At 52.6% G+C, this 17,508-nt stretch overlaps 1 protein-coding gene across 1 annotated transcript in view; it reads right to left on the bottom strand.

Moving 5' to 3' along the window:
• Positions 1–17,508, bottom strand: part of CEMIP (cell migration inducing hyaluronidase 1) — a 162,417-nt gene that overhangs the window by 70,508 nt on the left and 74,401 nt on the right. Inside the window, exon 2 of the mRNA XM_060157354.1 lies at positions 3,601–3,710. Within this exon, the coding sequence (XP_060013337.1) occupies positions 3,601–3,694 (94 nt within the window). The 5' untranslated portion in view covers positions 3,695–3,710. The remainder of the gene's footprint in view (positions 1–3,600; positions 3,711–17,508) is intronic.

The following is a 17,508-nucleotide window of genomic DNA, read 5'->3' as shown; positions in this document are numbered from 1 at the left end:
GTTACGTCTATGGAGTTGCTATAAGAGATACTAGCTCTGACGGGGCAATACCCACACCTGTCCAATTACAGTCTTGTTCCCTCTCACCTAAGGAGCTGTCATCTGGGGAACAAAAGAAGATAGCTTCTGGAGGCTTGTAGAATGCTTCCAAGACCACTCTCACGGAAGAGAAACGCCTGACGCTGCTCTGATGGTGGGCGGTGTTTCTGTCCTAGGCCCTCTGAAGTTATCCTGATGCCAGGCATGGCCTGTGGTAGCCTCATGAGTCTGAATGTTTAGTTGAACTCAAAGCCCCCATGGTGGGTGTTGCAGACTTCTCCCCGACGCAAGTAGAAGCAGTGGGAGGAGTCTCTCCTCCTATGGCTAAGAAGGCTCTGTACCCCAGTGGGGTACCATGTATGGTGAACAGAGGAGGACTGTCTCAGAAACTGGGAAAATCTCCCTGGACAGCAGGGAAAAACCCAGAGGGAAAGGAACAGGAAGAGGCAACAGGCAAAACAAAATGAGAATGGCTTGCCTCAGAGATGGAGCCCCAATGCCCTCCTTTTTTTCTCTCACTAGAAAGTTGTGAGCAAGCATGAAATAGTAGTGTTTTTTTTTTTTTTGCAGTCCGTGGGCCTCTCACTGTTGTGGCCTCTCCCGTTGCGGAGCACAGGCTCCGGACGCGCAGGCTCAGCGGCCACGGCTCACGGGCCCAGCCGCTGCGGCACGTGGGATCCTCCCGGACCGGGGCACGAACCCGTGTCCCCTGCATCGGCAGGCAGACTCTCAACCACTGCGCCACCGGGGAAGCCCAAATAGTAGATTTTAAATAACTGGAGCGGGATGGAGAAGGAAGGTGAGGTGTAGTAAACCCATGGCGGGGGCAAGGTTTCAGATGGTGAAGACCCTGGGGAAGGTACTGGAAGGAATGGATGCAAATTCCACCCTTGGGCACCGAGCAAGGGCCACTAAGGGAAGCCATGTCTCTTGAGCCAGGTGGGTGCAGTGGACAATATCCACGACATTGGGTGGGACCCCAGAAGGAATTCTGGCTTCAGTACAATTACTAGCATGTCAGTTCTCAATGTGACTCGACTTAGATGCGGCTGTCTCTAGGGTAAGATCCCACGTTTATATATTTCAAGAGAACTGGAAGGGCGCTGCTCCTTTATCTACTCAGCATTGCCAGATGTGGACTCCGGAAGCCCCCATCGCATCATCGGCCCGGCCCGTCTGAAAGCAGCGGCTGGCCCTTCTCTTCTCTGCAAGGCGCAGGGCAGGCACTTGGTGCGTGTTTCCTGAGTCTCCCTCCCCACCGTCCCCTCCCATGCTCCCTAACACCCTCCTTTATGCCCCGTCTGCCTCACTGTCAGCCCGAACTCAGGTTTTGGATCGTTTTCATTAGGAAGAGAATTTCACTTTGTTTTGGAGTTTTGCTAAAGCAGCTCTTCCAAGATTCTGTAAACCCCACGGGACTCAAATAGTGGCAAAACAATGAAAAAATGTGGCATTTACTCATCCGTGGAGTTTTCATTTTAATGTAAGAGCAGGGTTGCCAGCAAGCTGCCAGGACGGGCCGAGGTAGTTGGTGGGGGCTGGGGGCCTCTGCCTGGGCCCTCAGTAGCCAAGGATGATCACGAGGGCTCTGGGGCCTCCGTCCAGCTGAGGGGCTCCTGAGGGCCAATGCCCACCCCTGGGTTTGCCTTCAGATGGGTCAAGTGCTTGGCTGGCTTTCAGCAGAGGTCAGTCAGAGGCCCTGGGCTGCCCTCCACCTAGTCCTGGACCTGGAGTGTCTGTTTCCAAGGTGGTGACTCCTCAGCCATGCGGGGAACGCATGTGGCGACTGGCGAGCCCAGAGATCCAGGTGTGGAGCCGTAAGCGTGCCGAGAAGGAGTCGTTCCAAGTCCACGGGGTCTCACCACCCACATCTCCTAGGAGAATCCCAACTGCCCCTTTATTCTCCAACTGCACGTGTTTGCATCAGTCTTTGCATCCGGGTTTGGAAGCGGTCAGCCTGACACTCGTAGGCTCTCCTGTCATCGGGAGCACAATTCCCAGAGCTCCAGCAGCTCTGACCCCACAACATAAGCACAGCAGTTACAAGACTGGCCGTGGATGAACGCCCCTTCGCTGGAGATGGAGATTTTGCTCTTGGTAAAAGTGGGTTTCAGTGGCTCTTCATCTGTAGGAATCAGTGAGTAGCTGGCAACGGCCAAGGCCTTTGCTGAGATATCACCACAGCAGCCACCGTTCCCAGGAGGGGCTGCCGGCAGTGGGATTCAGAGTGGACGCAAGCCCTACTCGGAGCACGAATGGCAGGGGGTTGGCTTCTGCATCCCTCTGACGTCAGAGAAAAGCAAGAGGGAATCAAAGGCACAGCCTCCTTTCCGAATGGTTTATAGTCAAACAGAAGAGAGAGACCCAGGATGTAAGAGGAAATACCCAGAGACCTCCCCAAGGCCGCAAGGTGATTCACCTTAAAAGAGAACCCTAAACCCAGTTCCTGGCACAGGGTCAGTGCCCCCTTGGTGGCTATTAACTGAATAAATGATGGAAGGACTAAATGAATGAATTCAGGCAATATTGACAATTGTTGCACTGAGAGTGAAAATATTGCTTGCCTGCTATGTCCCCTAAGGACCAAAAAGATTCTACAAGGAATCACATTGAAGGGATTTCACTAGTTATGATTAGAGATTACTTCCTTGCACCAGTGGGTTGAGAAAAACAAGATATAATACAATGTAAGGTCCTTTATTCTTATTGTAGAAAAGCATTCAGCTCAAGTGATAATAACAGCATTTTTTTAAAAGCAATCCATGGTGATGGTATTATTACTCAACCTCTATTTAAAATGTTTAAATGGTCCCCATCTCTCAACTTCCACCCCAAGCTTGGTTTATTTGATTTTGCTTTTTTTGTAGCCCACGCAAACTTGCCTAGTGCTTCTGGATTTTAATTCAAAATCACTCAAAGAAAAAGTTGATGATATCGAGATCAGGAAGAGAGATCTAAACCTCACCTAGGGCATCACGGCTAACAAGGTGCTTTAATGCGCCCAGATCTTATGACGGCAAAGCAGGAAGGGAACACTGAGACCAGGTGGCTCGGAGGCGGCAGGCCGGCTGGCAGATACGTGGTTTTTTGCTCTGCTCCACCGCCAACCCGAGTGTTTGGTAAAATTTCAATTGGTTGCCATCCTTTAACAAGTAGAAAGCTTTTACATGAAAGTCTAGATTTCTGACTTCTCTTAAAAATTCAATAGGTATTGCAACAGGGGCCCCGCCTCCCCATGTGGCAGCAACTGGCGGGGACTGAGAAGTGGGTGTCCCTGAAGAGGGGCGTGAACTCCCCAGGTGACCACATCTCTACCTGGCCAGCTTCGCTGCTTTGTGTCATGTGCCTGGTTCCTGTAGACACTGAGTTTGTAACCCCTGAGCCTAGTCTAACCCCCTCATTCTGTGGATGACGAAACTGAAGACCAGGATAAGACGTGTCCAGGATCAGCGAGTTAGCAGGGGCAGGCCAGAGCCCAGCCACCCTGACCCTACCGTGCGGCTCCTTCTCCTGGCCTTCCTCGTGGAGATGCAGAGGTCCAACTGCTCTGCAGGGGCTCACCTGTGGATGCGGCGCCAGGAAAGCGGGCCAGGGCGAACCAGCCGATTGTCAGCAGCACCTTGAAGGAGACGTCCGGACCGTGAGCCGCTCTCATTCTGGCAGAGCGCTCCCTGAAATAAAAAAGCACACTGAGTCAGACCTGCAGCCTCCCCAGGCTGGAGTCGGTTTGTGGGGCAGACACACACACAGAGACAGGGCCACACGCACACGCAGAGGTCGCGCCAGTATGGGCATACTCCAGCCGGCCAATGCAAAGTCCTCAGCTGCCATGACTCAGGGCTGGGCAGATCAGGTCATGAAAGCCCTGTCACTGTCCCGCCTGTGTCCTGCAGCTCAGAGACCCGGTGATGGATGGAATTTCATCCTTGGCGCTCGAGCTCACTACCCTCCAGAATGAAGGGCTTTTTTTCCCCCTTAAGTTAAAAACAGAGAAAAACAAAAAATATTCCCACTGAACATGAGCTGGAAAATAGATGCCACCGACTTGCTGTGTGATCTCAGCTGATCTGATTAACCTCTCTGGGATTCAGTTTCCTAATCTGAAAAATGAGGATGTGGACTATAGCTGATTTCTAATATCAGTCTGTGCTTCTAAAACAAGTCTTGATGATACTATTGAGATCCTAAATATGATGCCTGTGTGTTATAAACCCTTCTAATATTACCCATCCAAGAGGAAGGCAGGGCAGAGATAGCTAATTGTCTCCTAATATCCATTTTTCCCTGGAAGAGAACCCCTGGGTTTTTATCTGGGCACACAGCCACCTAGAATAAAGGTTACCTTCTCCAGTCTCTCTTACGTTAGTTGTGATCTCGGAATTAAGTTCTGGCCAGTATAGTAAAAGTACAGTGTGTGAATTCCAGGATATGTCCTTAGGGAAAGCAGGAAGGCTTTCTTCCCTCTTTCCTGCTGGCTGGAATATGGATATGATGCCTGGATCTTCAGCAGCTATCTTTGGCCTTGTAATGGGAGCCATGTGCAGAAGATGACAATGCAGAGAGTAAGAACCTAGGCTCTGACCCTGTGGAGAACTGAAACAGCCCTAGACTGTGAATTTAGTTTTATGTGTGACAGAATTAAATGAATTTTATTACATTCCTATTTTACGAAAGCCACTTTTCTCCCCCTTGTACTCAGATAGAAGGTGAATACGGGAACCTGTCTAGATAAACCTCAAGACAGGAACTTTAAAAAAAAGTTCCCCTTTCATAATATAATGCCAATTCCCCTTTCATAATATAAGGCCCTTGGAGAAACGTCTCTGTCTTCAAGTCCTGTGTGTGCCGCACAGGAGTGCTTAAGGAGGGGCTTGGGGAGTGACCAGCTCCAGCTTCCATGCCCACGTCCCCAGGTCCTCCCCAGAGCATGACTGTAGTCATGCCTGGAAACAAACAGATATTCTCCCACACGGAGAAAGAAATCTCTCTCATCCCACACAGGTTCCTCCCTCTGAACGAGCTCAGGGACAAATCTGATCATCTCTGACCTTTCAGCTCCTGGTGAAGCACTTTGTGTGAGCTCGGCAAGAGGGTCTGAAACAGAGCACCCTGGCCCTGCGCCTGGTCCTTCCCGCACAGGTGCGCCGGGGAGGCCGGGGGAGGGAGGAAACCATACTCGCAGCGTCAATGCCCGCAGTGTCCTCCTGGCGGGCACCCTGCCTGGCCCTGGCCTGATATGCCGAGAACAACAGGACCCATTCTAGTCGCCTCTGCAGGGCCGCTGATGTCAGGCGTCACAGCATCTGGGAATGGCGCCTTTCCCATGGCCCCCAGAAGAGGAGTGTCTGCTTTCATGCTCTTTGCAATAAAAAGAAGGGGACACCGGGACAGGAGTGTTTTGTGGCCCTCGGGGAAAGCCAGAGCCCAGCTCTCGAGTCTCCATCTGTTTAGAAAAACCAAAGGTAGTTTGCTCTTTGCTGCTGAGAAGCCCCAAATCAACCTGGGGCTCCATCAAAGGAACCCAAACTTTGGGCCGTGAGCTGGCAGAGGAACGTGGCCGGCACCCAGGATGGAGGTACCCGGGTGCGGGCGGCAATCTGGGTGCGGGCGCCCCTCCCGCCTTAACTGCCGGGTGACCCTCATCCAGACATTCCCTTCTCTGGGCCTCGACTTCCCGTGTGCAGAGTGGAAGGCTGGAGTACAGGGAATTTGTGGCCCTGACATCTTCTGACCATTTCAGAGACAAAAAAGGAATCACTTTCGGGATGGATGTAAAAACGATTCCCACTGGCAGGATAATGCTCAAAACCTCTTTTCCCCAACATTCAAGAGAGAGACCTGCTATATCTGAGTGCCACTGGATACAGAGAGGTCCCCCTGCTCCAAAGAGGTCACGACCCCACATTGCTGGGGGTGGTCCTCCGCGAGTGGCTTCCAGGGCCCGAGTACAGAAACCTCGAGAAACCTTCTGTTGCTGTGAATCCCAAAGCTTCTCAACTTTCACTTGGGAATTCTTCACCAAGAGAGGACAGCTTTCTCAGCTGGCCACTAAAAGCTCTCTGGCAACACGAGTCAGGGTTCGGCTTCTCCAGCTGGCAACATACAGTCTTGAAAGGGTTCCCAGCTGCTGAAGGCCTGCGAAGAGTGCATGGCTGGCTAACGATGCTAGAAGGCTCCGCAGGAAGCTGCTGGCTGGAGGCTGCCCTTACTGGGTCCCAATGGTCCTGAGCTGGCCTCTTCCTTACAGGGTGCGGTGAACCCCTCCGGTAGCCATTTGGAAGAGGAAGGGCCGGCACTGCGGGATACTCCACGAGGCTTCGGAAGAACAAGCTAGTTTTCCAGGAGCTCAGCACCTTCCCGTCCAGCTGCAGCTCCACGCCGTGTCTGCCAGGCCTCCCAGGGGCGTGGAGGGGCAGGAGGAAAAGCAGGGACAAGAGGCGTCGCCTGCTACCCTCTGTCTCCGGGTCTCCTCGCTGCTGCCATCACACGCCAGGGGCTGGGGCTTTGCTCTTCCTTCAGCTGCCCTGGGGTAGGACCTGTCACCTGCAGAGAGAAAGGAGCGCCGGTGTTATTCAAGCCTCCAGAGAGGCCCCTACATCTCTGGGGCAGCAGCGTTAGCAAGTACATGCCCCCTGGCATCCCCGACCCCAGGGGGATGTGGGTTCTTGATGCCTGCAGAGCCTGCAGAAGCCAGAACTTTCTTCAGGGATTATCATTAACTACCAAACGTAAAAGAGATAGCTAGTGGGAAGAAGCCCCAGAGCCCAGGGAGATAAGCCTGGGGTCCACCTAGAGGGGTGGGATAGGGAGGGTGGGAGGGAGACGCAAGAGGGGGGGGATACGGGGATATATGTATACGTATAGCTGATTCACTTTATTATACAGCAGAAACTAACACACCATTGTAAAGCAATTATACTCCAATAAAGATGTGGGAAAAAAAAAAGAAAGAAAGGGAGTAGGGGGTAGTGGGGAGGGTCAGTGTAAGGTCTGAGGCTGGGGGTGAGATGGACTGCAGGGTGATCCGGAAGCCAGTTTGGGGTAGGAGACAGCACAGTAACAGCCGTCACTCTCCCTGTCACACCCGCACTAAGGCAATTCTCATTTCATGCAAACCTAGACGAGGCCCGGCTCAGACCAGCAGGACACTGTGGTGACCAGGAGCGCAGGCTCCAGAGTCTTCTATCCCAGCCATGCAGTTCACATCGGGGAAAACCGTGTGACCACTTGGGCCTCGCCTTTTTAATCCATAAAACTGAAATAATTGGGACTTCCCTGGTGGCGCAGTGGTTAAGAATCCGCCTGCTAATGCAGGGGACACGGGTTCGAGCCCTGGTCCAGGAAGATCCCACATGCTGCGGAGCAGCTAAGCCCGTGTGCCGAAACTACTGAGCCCGCGCTGTTGAGCCCGCGTGCCACAACTACTGATCCCACATGCCACAACTACTGGAGCCTGCGTGCCACAACAACTGAAGCCTACGCACCGCAACAAAGAGTAGCCCCCGCTCGCCGCAACTAGGGAAAGCCCACACGCAGCAGCGAGCACCCGACACAGCCAAAAATAAATAAATTTTAAAAAAAACTGAAACAATGCATCTTAAATTCCAAGGTCACTGTGAGGATCAAACGAGATGCTCTACACAAAGATCGTAAAGCTCTGGGCCTGACCAGTGGTCGGTGCTCAAGCTGTGGGAGCTGCTGTTCTGAAGGGTACACAGCACGATGGGTGAAAGAGCCTGGGAGATGGAGCTGAGAACCTGGTCACAGTTCCAACTCCGGCCCTCACCAGCTGTGTGACCTTAGACAAGTCACTCAAACTCTCTGGGCCTTAGCCTTCTCATTTTTTAAATGGGAACAATAATACTACCCATAACCGGGAGTGACTGTTATGCGGCTCAGCTGAGATCGGCTGGCTCTAAAAACACCAGCTCATCTATCTTGGTCTCCAGATTATGTCCTGTGAGTGGTACAGAAAAGAATCAGATATGAATCCTGCCCCCCACCCCCAAGCCCAGAATATACTACTGTCAAGAGGAAAGAGAGGCAGGAACACTAGGCACTATATTCCAAAATGACCAACTGCTCACTTCCTGGGCAAAGGGAGATAAAAGAGATGGTACCACTGTCCAGACAGAACAGTCTGGACATTTCCTCTTTGCCTCACTGAACGGAGGTCAGGGGAAAGATTTGATTTCAGCCCAATGGATCTGGACACTTCCCTTATGATGACACAGGTGTATATAGGCCACTCTGTCTCCTGCTGAGACAGAGGGGGCTTTGGAACAACCACACCCTCTTGAAATCTCTGAGACATAGTTTGATTGACTTTTATGCCACTTAATGGTTGAACCTGTTACGGGCTGAACTGTGTTCCCTCAAGAGTCATATGCCGAAGTCTTAACCCCCAGTCCCTCAGCCTGGGACTGTATCTGGAGAAGGGGCCTTGACAGAGGAAACGAAGGTAAAATGAAGTTATGTGGGTGAGTCCTAATGCAGTATGACTGGTGTCCTTATAAGAAGAGGAGAGCAGGACACAGACACACGGAGGAAAGATCACGTGAGGATGCTGGAGGAAGAGGCCACCTGCAAGGCAAGGAGAGAGGCCTCAGAGAAGCCAAACCCGCTGAAACTTTGATCTTGGACTTCTGGCCTCCAGAACACTGAGAAAATACATTTCTGTCGTTCAAGCCACCCAGCCTGCGGTACTCTGTTACGGTAGCCCCAGGAAGCTAACACGGCATCCCTGAGTAAATTCGTTGATCTGTCTGAAGCTCGCGGCTTTCTCACCAGCAATGCCAATAATGATAATCATAGCAAACACTAACACAGCCTTTTCTAAGTGTCAGGCACTGCTTTATGCACTTTTCATCTACTGGCTAATTGAGTCTTTCGTAGCTCGGCGTCGTTATTAATCCCTAGTTTACGGATGGGGAAACTGAGGCACAAAGTGTCACTTTTCTTTTGGTAGCCAGGGTACACAGCTAGCAGGTGGCAAAGTTCAAAGCCTGCTCTCTCCTTCGGAAACTGTGCTTCCAATTCCTAAAGATTAAATGATTTGCAATGTCATCGCAAACTAAGAGAATGTAGGAGCTGGTAGGATAGTGAGAGGAGAACCCAGCTAGCACTTCTCCAACTTTATTGCACGCAGACATCCCCTGGAGAGCGGGCTAGAATGCAGATTCTGATTCAGTAGGTGTGTGGTGGGGCCTGGGATTCTGCTGAGGGGCACAGAGCCAGCAGGGGGCCCATCCAGGAGTCCATTCGTGGACTCTGGAGGTCCGGCTCCAGAGTCCACGCTTCATAAAAAAGGAACAATAACACTATCCCCATGGACCTCCCGGCCGGGCACAGTGGGAGGAGGCAATGTTTGATTTGAGCCGTGTGGACAGATTAATGATCCTGACAGCAAACCGGGGTGAAGTTTGGGGAAGCTGGCGAGAATCTCCCTCCAGCTCTCTTGCAGTCAGGAAAGCATTGGTGTTCCCTTTCACTATGACCTAGGTTTCTTGTTCACAGGCCCTAAAATCCATGCCGTGGTTCCTGGAGGGCCCAACGGGGCTGGTGCAGGCTGGGTTCACCTGCACAGGCTCGACTCAGATCCTTCTCTGGATAGGAAACCACAGGTCCACCTCAGTGGCTACCAGAAACCACGGAAACAGGAAGGCAGAGCCCCAGGAGCTCGTTCCCTCTCGACAGAAAGCTCCCCTGATGAATTGCAGAACCCCCTCCATAACATTCCCTAGCAGGGCCCCCCCCCTCCTCTCCTGAACCAAGTAGTGGGCAGCCAACTCCCTGGTCTGCCGGCCACACATCCCAGCCCAGGCCCAGCTCCCTCCGGAAGAGAAAGGTCACCTGGTCCTGACGCAGCATCCCCAGGGACAAGGAGGAGGCAGGAGACAGGGCAGCCCAAGCATCCTTCTGGATCACAGAGAAACACAGGAAGCGTCCCAAGTCTGGAGAACGCTGGCAGCCCTGAGCCCTTTCTCAGTGTGAGGCTGCTATGCTGGGGACCCCAGGGACGGGGACCCCAGGGACAGGGACCCCACCCCCCTCCTCAGAGAGAAGGATTTAGAAGACCCTTGGCTTCTGCAAATCAGAGCATCTCCCAGGGTACCCCGTGATACGTGCTCCGCTGGCATAAGCGACTCCTTTCTTTTGGAAACATACCTGCCCTGACCTCTCTCATTGCTGCAAAGATCAAAAACCTTCCCCAAAGACCAGGGACATTCCAAAACCTGGTCTCTTCTCCAGAAACTGGGCTTCTAATTCCTCAAGACTAAGCCACTTGCCAGTTAGCGTCAGGGTCACAGAATGCAGGAGTTGATGGGAATCGGAGACCCTTTCCAGCCAGCCCTTGGCTGTGCACCTGAACCACGTGGGGGAACTTGTTAAAATGCAGATTCCCATCCCACAGGTCTGGGGTGGGGTCTGATTCTGCATTTCCAACCAGCTCTCAGGTGAGGCTGCTGCTGCTGGGCGGTGGGCCATGCTTTGAGTAGCAAGGATCTCATGCAATCCCACCCTCCCCATTTTACAGATGGGCAAACTGAGGCCCACAGTGCAGAAGATTGTTGCTCATGATCAGGAGCAGCAAATGGATAGGAAAATTGCCATCTGACTCCAAAATATGGGACATGTGTCGCCTTCCCTGCCACCCTGCTTGCCTGGGAGGACAGGGAAAGGGGGGGAAGCCTGGGCCCATCTGTTCCTGCCCCGATTTCAACTGAGGGTTTAAGTCACAGTTTGGATAGCCTCAGGAACACTTTATACTTCCATAGAGTCTTAAATTATCTTCCCCAAACAAAATACCTCCGTTGATAGGGGAAATCCCCAGTGGGAAGCCACCTGCAAAGCCAAGGAGGAGAGACACTGCAGTTCCCTGTGATATGAGAAATTCACCATCACGGACCACTCCCATCCCCAAGCATATCTGAACAAATCCTGTCAGGTCCTGCTGTGCTATCAAATCCAAATCTCTCGTCTCATCACTGAATCAGCTACCAGAGCGGGGAGCGTCAAAGCCTTCACCCATTGCAGCCGGGAGGAAGGCAGCTCTGAAACCAGTCTTCCCTCCTGTTCATGCAACACACGTCGTCTTAGCATCCCATGAGTGGGCACTGTGCTGGTCCTGGTGGAAAAGGAAGGTAAGAACCCTGCCCCCAAAGAGATCCCCCGGTCCCATCGCCCTAGGCATCAGGCATCGCAGTCTAAATGATGAGCCTGACCCTCCCAGCAAACCAGATGTTTCCTAAGGAAGAGTTTCTCATTGACTCACTTGAGGTTAAACCCTGGAGTAAACAGTTTAGCAACAATGACATATCTAACTTGCCCTTTTGTTTAGAGCTGTGCTGTCCAATACAGTAGCTGCTAGTCACTCGTGGCTATGGACATTTACATTTAATTCAAATCAGATACAATTAAAAACTCAGTGCCCCGGTCACACTAGGCACATTTTAAGAGCTCGATCGCCATTGGTAGCTCGTGGCTACCGTGTTGGGCGCGCAGATCTGGAACATTTCCATCACTGTAGAAACTCGCGATTTAGAGCCTCAATACTCAGAGTGGTTTAGAAGATCAAACGAGAGCTTCGAGACGGTTAGGAGCAACGGTTCTTATGGTGGCGTCCCTGACTCCCCCTGTTAGAAACGCAGATTCTCAGTCCCACTCCAGACCTACTGACTTACTGACTCAGCCGCTGGGGGTGGGCTCAGTGTCGTAACAAGCCCTCCAGTGATTCTGACGTTGCTCAAGTTTGAGAGCCACTAGTTCAGAGGGTCAATTCAGTCCAGAGACACTTGTCAACCACCAGTTAAGTGTCACTCATGAATACCTGACGGCTCATTGGCTAAGCATGCAGGCTGCGTCACAAGATCCAAGTTTAAGTCTCAGATCTCCCACTTAAGAGCCATGTGTGGGGACTTCCCCGGCGGTCCAGTGGGTAAGACTCTGCACCCCCAATGCAGGGGGCCCCGGTTCCATCCCTGGTCGGGGAACTAGATCCCGCATGCATGCCGCACCTAAGAGTTCACATGCTGCAACTAAGAGTCCGCATGCCGCAACTAAGAAGTCCACATGCTGCAACTAAAGATCCTGCATGCCACAATGAAGATCCCTTGTGCCACAACTAAGACCTGGTGCAGACATAAATAAATAAATGATTTTTTTTAAATTAAAAAAAAAAAGAGCCATGTATGAACTTGTCCATTCATTTAACAGTCCAAGGCTCTGTTTCCTCAGCTGTAAAATGGGGGAATCCTTCCAGCTGCCTTCTAGGACTCCTGGATGGGATGGAAAGATGCATGCCACGTGTGTGACACAGTGAGTGGTCCGCCGGGCCGTAAGATGCCATAATGTCAGTTTATCACCATCATCACCGTCTGGTTTCTGTTCACTGCCTGATGCAGCCGATCGCCAGCCTCGCTCACTAAATGAGATTTTTAACCTCTTTCACGGACAGATTTGTAGCACTATGCCATCCCCTGAGAGGTACCGCAAAACAAGAGATGCTTCCGCAAAAGCTTGACCTAGAGGACTTTACATAGGGAGCTCGCGCCCAGTGGTGCAATGTGTTTTTGTAGTGGGGGAAGAAACACAAATATGACTTAATGGAAGCCCCACCCTGGGCTCTGGGCAAAAAGTCCTGCCTGGATAATGTGAAGGGTGGCAGACACAGCAGGCCAGAGTCTTGGGTCCTGAAATAGGAAGCTTTCTTATTAGAAAGAGTACAGACAGGGTGGAGGGGGAAGGTGGGAGGAAGTCCTTTCGGTTGGCAATTTGGTTCCTTGTTTTATTCCACGAGGGCTTGGCCTTTGCCTAACGTTGAAACAAAACAGAGCTCCCAGGCCCGTGAGCCATGGCCGCTGGACCTGCGCGTCCGGAGCCTGTGCTCCGCAACGGGAGAGGCCACAACAGTGAGAGGCCCGCGTACCGCAAAAAAAAGAAAAAAAAAAAAAAAAAACCAGAGCTCCCGAAAGGGAAGAGGAAGGAGCTAGAAATAAATAAATAAGAGATGACTTGTGGACACACCCCAGTATTAAATGACCACTTCTCTGGGGGATTCCACGGATGAAGACACGACACCTGTGGGGTGAGGGGGGATGTTAAAAAGGTGGTGAATGGGGAGAAGGAAACAGTACCCAGAAAGCATGGGCACTGACATGGGCATTCTTGGTCCCAGACTGTTACACGAACCTCCTACTGGCCCCCCAATGGACTCGCGCATGCTCTGTTGCTTCCTTGATATAAACATTCTTTCTCTGCCACGGTCCTCCCAGCTGCCACGTCTGACCTTTGGAAATTGACAGTTTGTTTTAAGATTCCATTTCTAATCCCCCTGAGGAATTCCCTCTGGCCCTAAAGTCTATAGCAATTGCTTCTTCCTCTGCGTTCACAGCTTAATGATCAAATCTTTCTTTGAACTATCTCCTTCTCTCTTTGGAGCTCCTCAACGTTTCCCACACTGGGCGGAAGGCTCCTTGGGGGCAGCCTCTCTGTAAACCCATTTGTCTTTTCCTGCGGCCCAACACACGGTGGCTGCCCAGTGGACGTAGACAATGAGCGAATGGGTTTGCCCAACGGTCGCTGGAGGAACAACCCACTTGGCTCTTTGCCTGCTCTGCAACTTTTGGGCTCTGTGTCCAATGCTCTCTGAAAAACACAGGTGGGAGTATGGAAGCAGAAACTGGAGGCATGTAACAAGCTGATAAGTTTTTAAATCATAACTCTTTTTAAAAAAAATCTTTCAAGTCCTCAATTGAGGAAAAAAGAGTAACTTCCCTCTTAAAACTGGTTTTCTCCCCCAAGATCACGAAGGAAGAGGGGAAGTCAGATGACTGATGTGGGTGCATCTTCCCAGACTCACCAAGTCCAAGGCCAGCCCGCCTCTGCCGCTGTCTGAGGTGACCAGAGGCTGCAGCGAAGGGTCCTGGCCCCTTCCACCAACCCCAGCGCTCTCTGGAGAGGGCACTGCCTACTCTCCCAGGTAATCCAAGCGTCTCGGCATCCCTTACCCTTAGTCCCAGGCGTTAGACACCTGACACCCCCGAGCCTCCTTATTCACAGGGGAAGTCCGGCCCCTCGCTTGGTTCCTCTTTCCTCCAGGGTGTCCGAGACTCCTCCTGGCCACCTACACGCATCCACAGATCAGTCCTGTCTGCCCCGGGATGCCCCAGCCACTCAGCTCGGGGCTGAGCTGAGCAACGAGCAACATCTCTGCCCCCCGCCGGCTGAGCCCCGCACCGCTCCCCTACGCCCCTGCCGCAGGGGAGGCGAGCCCACTGCTGCCAACTTGGTGCATGGCGCTGGGGTGAGTCCCCACCACGGGAGCTGCCCGTCTCATCGCCCAGAGAGGAAGAGTCCGCCCTGTCACGCTCCCACAGCCAGCTGCCCAGGCTTCCAAGGTACGTATTAGGTTCTTTCAGTGTACACAGGTCCGGGCAGAGCCCTCTGCTAGGGCAGCTGGGTCCCCCTCTACCCTGTTCCTTTGGCCCCAACATTGAGTCTACAGGGCACATGATGCTTTCTCCCAGTACAGGACTGCTGTCCCAGGAGCCTCACTGCCCTTCCCTGCCTTTGAGCATCTCTCGGGTCTTCCCAGTGCATCCGATGGGTCCACAGATAAGCGAGCCTCATCTGGAGAGACAGGGTACGTTCCACCCGTCCACTCCAGCTTCCTCAACCTCTTTAGCCTCCTTACACATCAGCGGATGCAAGTATAGGTCTTTGCGGACAGGAGCTGTCACCTGACTTCAAGGACAAGTTGACCTGGGTCTCAACTCTGGCTTTGCTGGGCGTGATCCGCAGAGGGCACAGCAGCCCCGCTGGCTGGCACTCCTCTCCTTGCCAAGGGAAAGCTTGTCAGGGAGCCCGGGATGCTGCCCGGCTACGGGGCTTTTGCCCCTTGCGCCCTGTCCTGGGCAAACGCCGTGAAGCCCAGCCATCAGAGCCCTGTGCCCCCCGCGGCTGGCAGCTGAAAACTCAAGTGACGCTCAGAGCAGCCTGATCACAGAGTTCAGCGACCCTCAGAGGGAAGCCTCTCCCGGGACCGAGTCAGAACCTGGAGCTGCCCAAGGCGAACCATTGGCTACACACCTTCCCCGCTCATTTTGTGTGCTCTGCTAGTGGGTAGGTGACTGTAGCAACAAACACTTGATCCGTTGTGTTCTCGTAACTGAAAATACTAGCGTCGGCAGTTGGCTTGGTACTTCTCCTGGCCTGAGGTGCCCTATATGTGCCCGCTTGTGTCTGAGGCTCCAGCAAGATTCCTGTGACATGCTCCAGCCCCTTCCTCACCACCTCCTGGGGTCTTCTGCTGACCCCCTCTGACCCACCCTCCACACTAAGGGGTGCCGTCTCATTCCCACAAATAGCTTTATTTCAAAGAGCATTTTCCCCTGCAAAATAAGAGTGAGGGTGCAGCGAGTGCCGAGGAACGGCAGAGACGAGCAGAGCGCAGGATCCGGTTCCTGAAGCACCTTCGGTGTGAAGTTAAGGAGTTTGGACTTTATCCTAAAAGCTTGGGGGGCCCCTGGCAGAGTGGAGGAGCCAGGGGAAAACATGTATTTTATAAAGATGCAGCTGGCAGGGACGGAGGGGAGGGACGGGCAAGAACGGGAGTGCAGCCCGGAGGACTCTGCCGGGGTTGGATTAATTCCACACATATTTATTGAGTGCCTACTGTATGCTGGTTCTAGGCACTGGGCCACAGAGGAAACAACTCAGGCAAAGACCCTGCCCTGGGTTAGGTTAGAGCTTAGTCTAGGGGTGGCGGTGGGGTGGGAGTAGAGAAGGCATGAAGAGCAAATAAACACACCCTGTATGTGTCCGATGATGTTAGGAGCCATAGAGAAAAGTCTTGCCGATAATGCGGGGAGAAGCTGCTATTTCATATGGACAGTCAGGGAAGTTCTCACTGAGAAGGTGCCACATGAGCAGAGACCTGAAGGGACAGGGCCGGGGTGCTGTGAGGACATCCAGGCAGAGGGACCCAGCAGGGGAAGCATGCCAGGCGGGAGCAGGAAGCCAGGCGCTGGAGCTTAATGGGGAGGACAGAGGATGGCAGGGGACCACACAGCTGGGGCGGGGGTGATGAGAGAAACCGCGCCTCTCATCACAGCAGGGCCCACATGGCTCAGTGCTTCATCAATTATCCAATCGGGGGGATTGACTTAAAAAGGACCTACTGTACAGCATAGAGAACTATATCCTCCCTCAATCTCAGTCCCCCTGGTTCAAGCGGGGCTGACTCACCCACCTTGGCTCCCAAGGTAGATGTGTGACCCAGCCTGGCCAATGAATATGTTCCTTTCCCTGGCTGCTGTGATTGGCTCAGGGATGGTCACATGACCCAAGACAAAGAGAGAGGGCATGGAACTATTGGGACAGCTGGTTCTCGTCCTGCCATGGCTGGCAAGCCTGGAATCGTTGGGGCCATCTTGGCCTCTGTGCTGGGAGAGCCTGCCTGACAATGAAGCTTGTACATTGGAAGGCAGAGCCTAGAGGTGGAGAGAGATGACACTTGAGTACCCAGACCCAACTCTGCCTGAAGCTAGTGCTGTCCCTGGACTTTTCAACTACCTGAGCCAATACCGTTCCTTTTTGTTTAAGCCAATTTGAGTTGTGTCTTTGACATTTGCTATAGAAACAATCCTGACTAATAAGGAACAAAAAGGGAAGGGCAAGACGGAGGTTAGTTCTTACAAGTCTTCTTGCTCTCATAAGATGTCCATTGTAATCCATGAGGCCTCAAATTACTTTGTTGGGGAAAGGGACTTCCTTTCTCCAATTGTAGCAGGTCCCCCAAACGTGCGTGTCGCTTGGAAAGGTGACCCACATTCGGAAAAAAGAAAGTCACTGCCACCACCATGGTCTAGGACGTTCCTGTAGGATTCCATAAGAACCATCTAGTGGCCTACCCCCCATCCCCACCCCAATCCATCTTCCACAGACCAGCCAGTCTGCCAGGTCACGGCACATTTTTGCTTCAAACCCTCTAATGGCTCCGATCACAGGTAGAATGAAGTCAGAACTCCTCACCCAGCCTGGCCTCCTCTCCAGCATCCTCTCACACCAGTCTCCACTCCTGTCACGTTGGCCCCTTTATAATCTCCTCTGAAGATATCAAGCTCCTTCCTGCCCCAGGACCTTTTCACATGCTGTCCCTGGAATGCTTTCCTCCACTCCAGCCATCCTCGGGTCTCAGTTAAAGCCCAGACCGAGTCAGCCAAGATGGCAGACTACAAAGACCCTGAGTTCACCTCCTCTCACGAGCACACAGAAATCACAACTATATGCAGTACAACCATCGATGAAAAGCCCTGTTCTTAGAGATGCGTTTCCTGACAGCTTCTTCCCATCTGAAGAAGGTCCTCTCGGACAGTACCTTTCACAGTGTCCTCTCTTCACTTGCCACAGTTTATAATCATATATTTGCTTGTGAGTTTGCTTACTGTCCATAAGCTTCCTGCAGGG

This window comes from Lagenorhynchus albirostris, chromosome 1 (assembly GCF_949774975.1).
Source record: "Lagenorhynchus albirostris chromosome 1, mLagAlb1.1, whole genome shotgun sequence".
NCBI classification, from domain to species: domain Eukaryota; kingdom Metazoa; phylum Chordata; class Mammalia; order Artiodactyla; family Delphinidae; genus Lagenorhynchus; species Lagenorhynchus albirostris.
The sequence above is the reverse complement of the archived record's forward strand: the minus strand, read 5'-3'. Positions and strand labels throughout refer to the sequence as shown.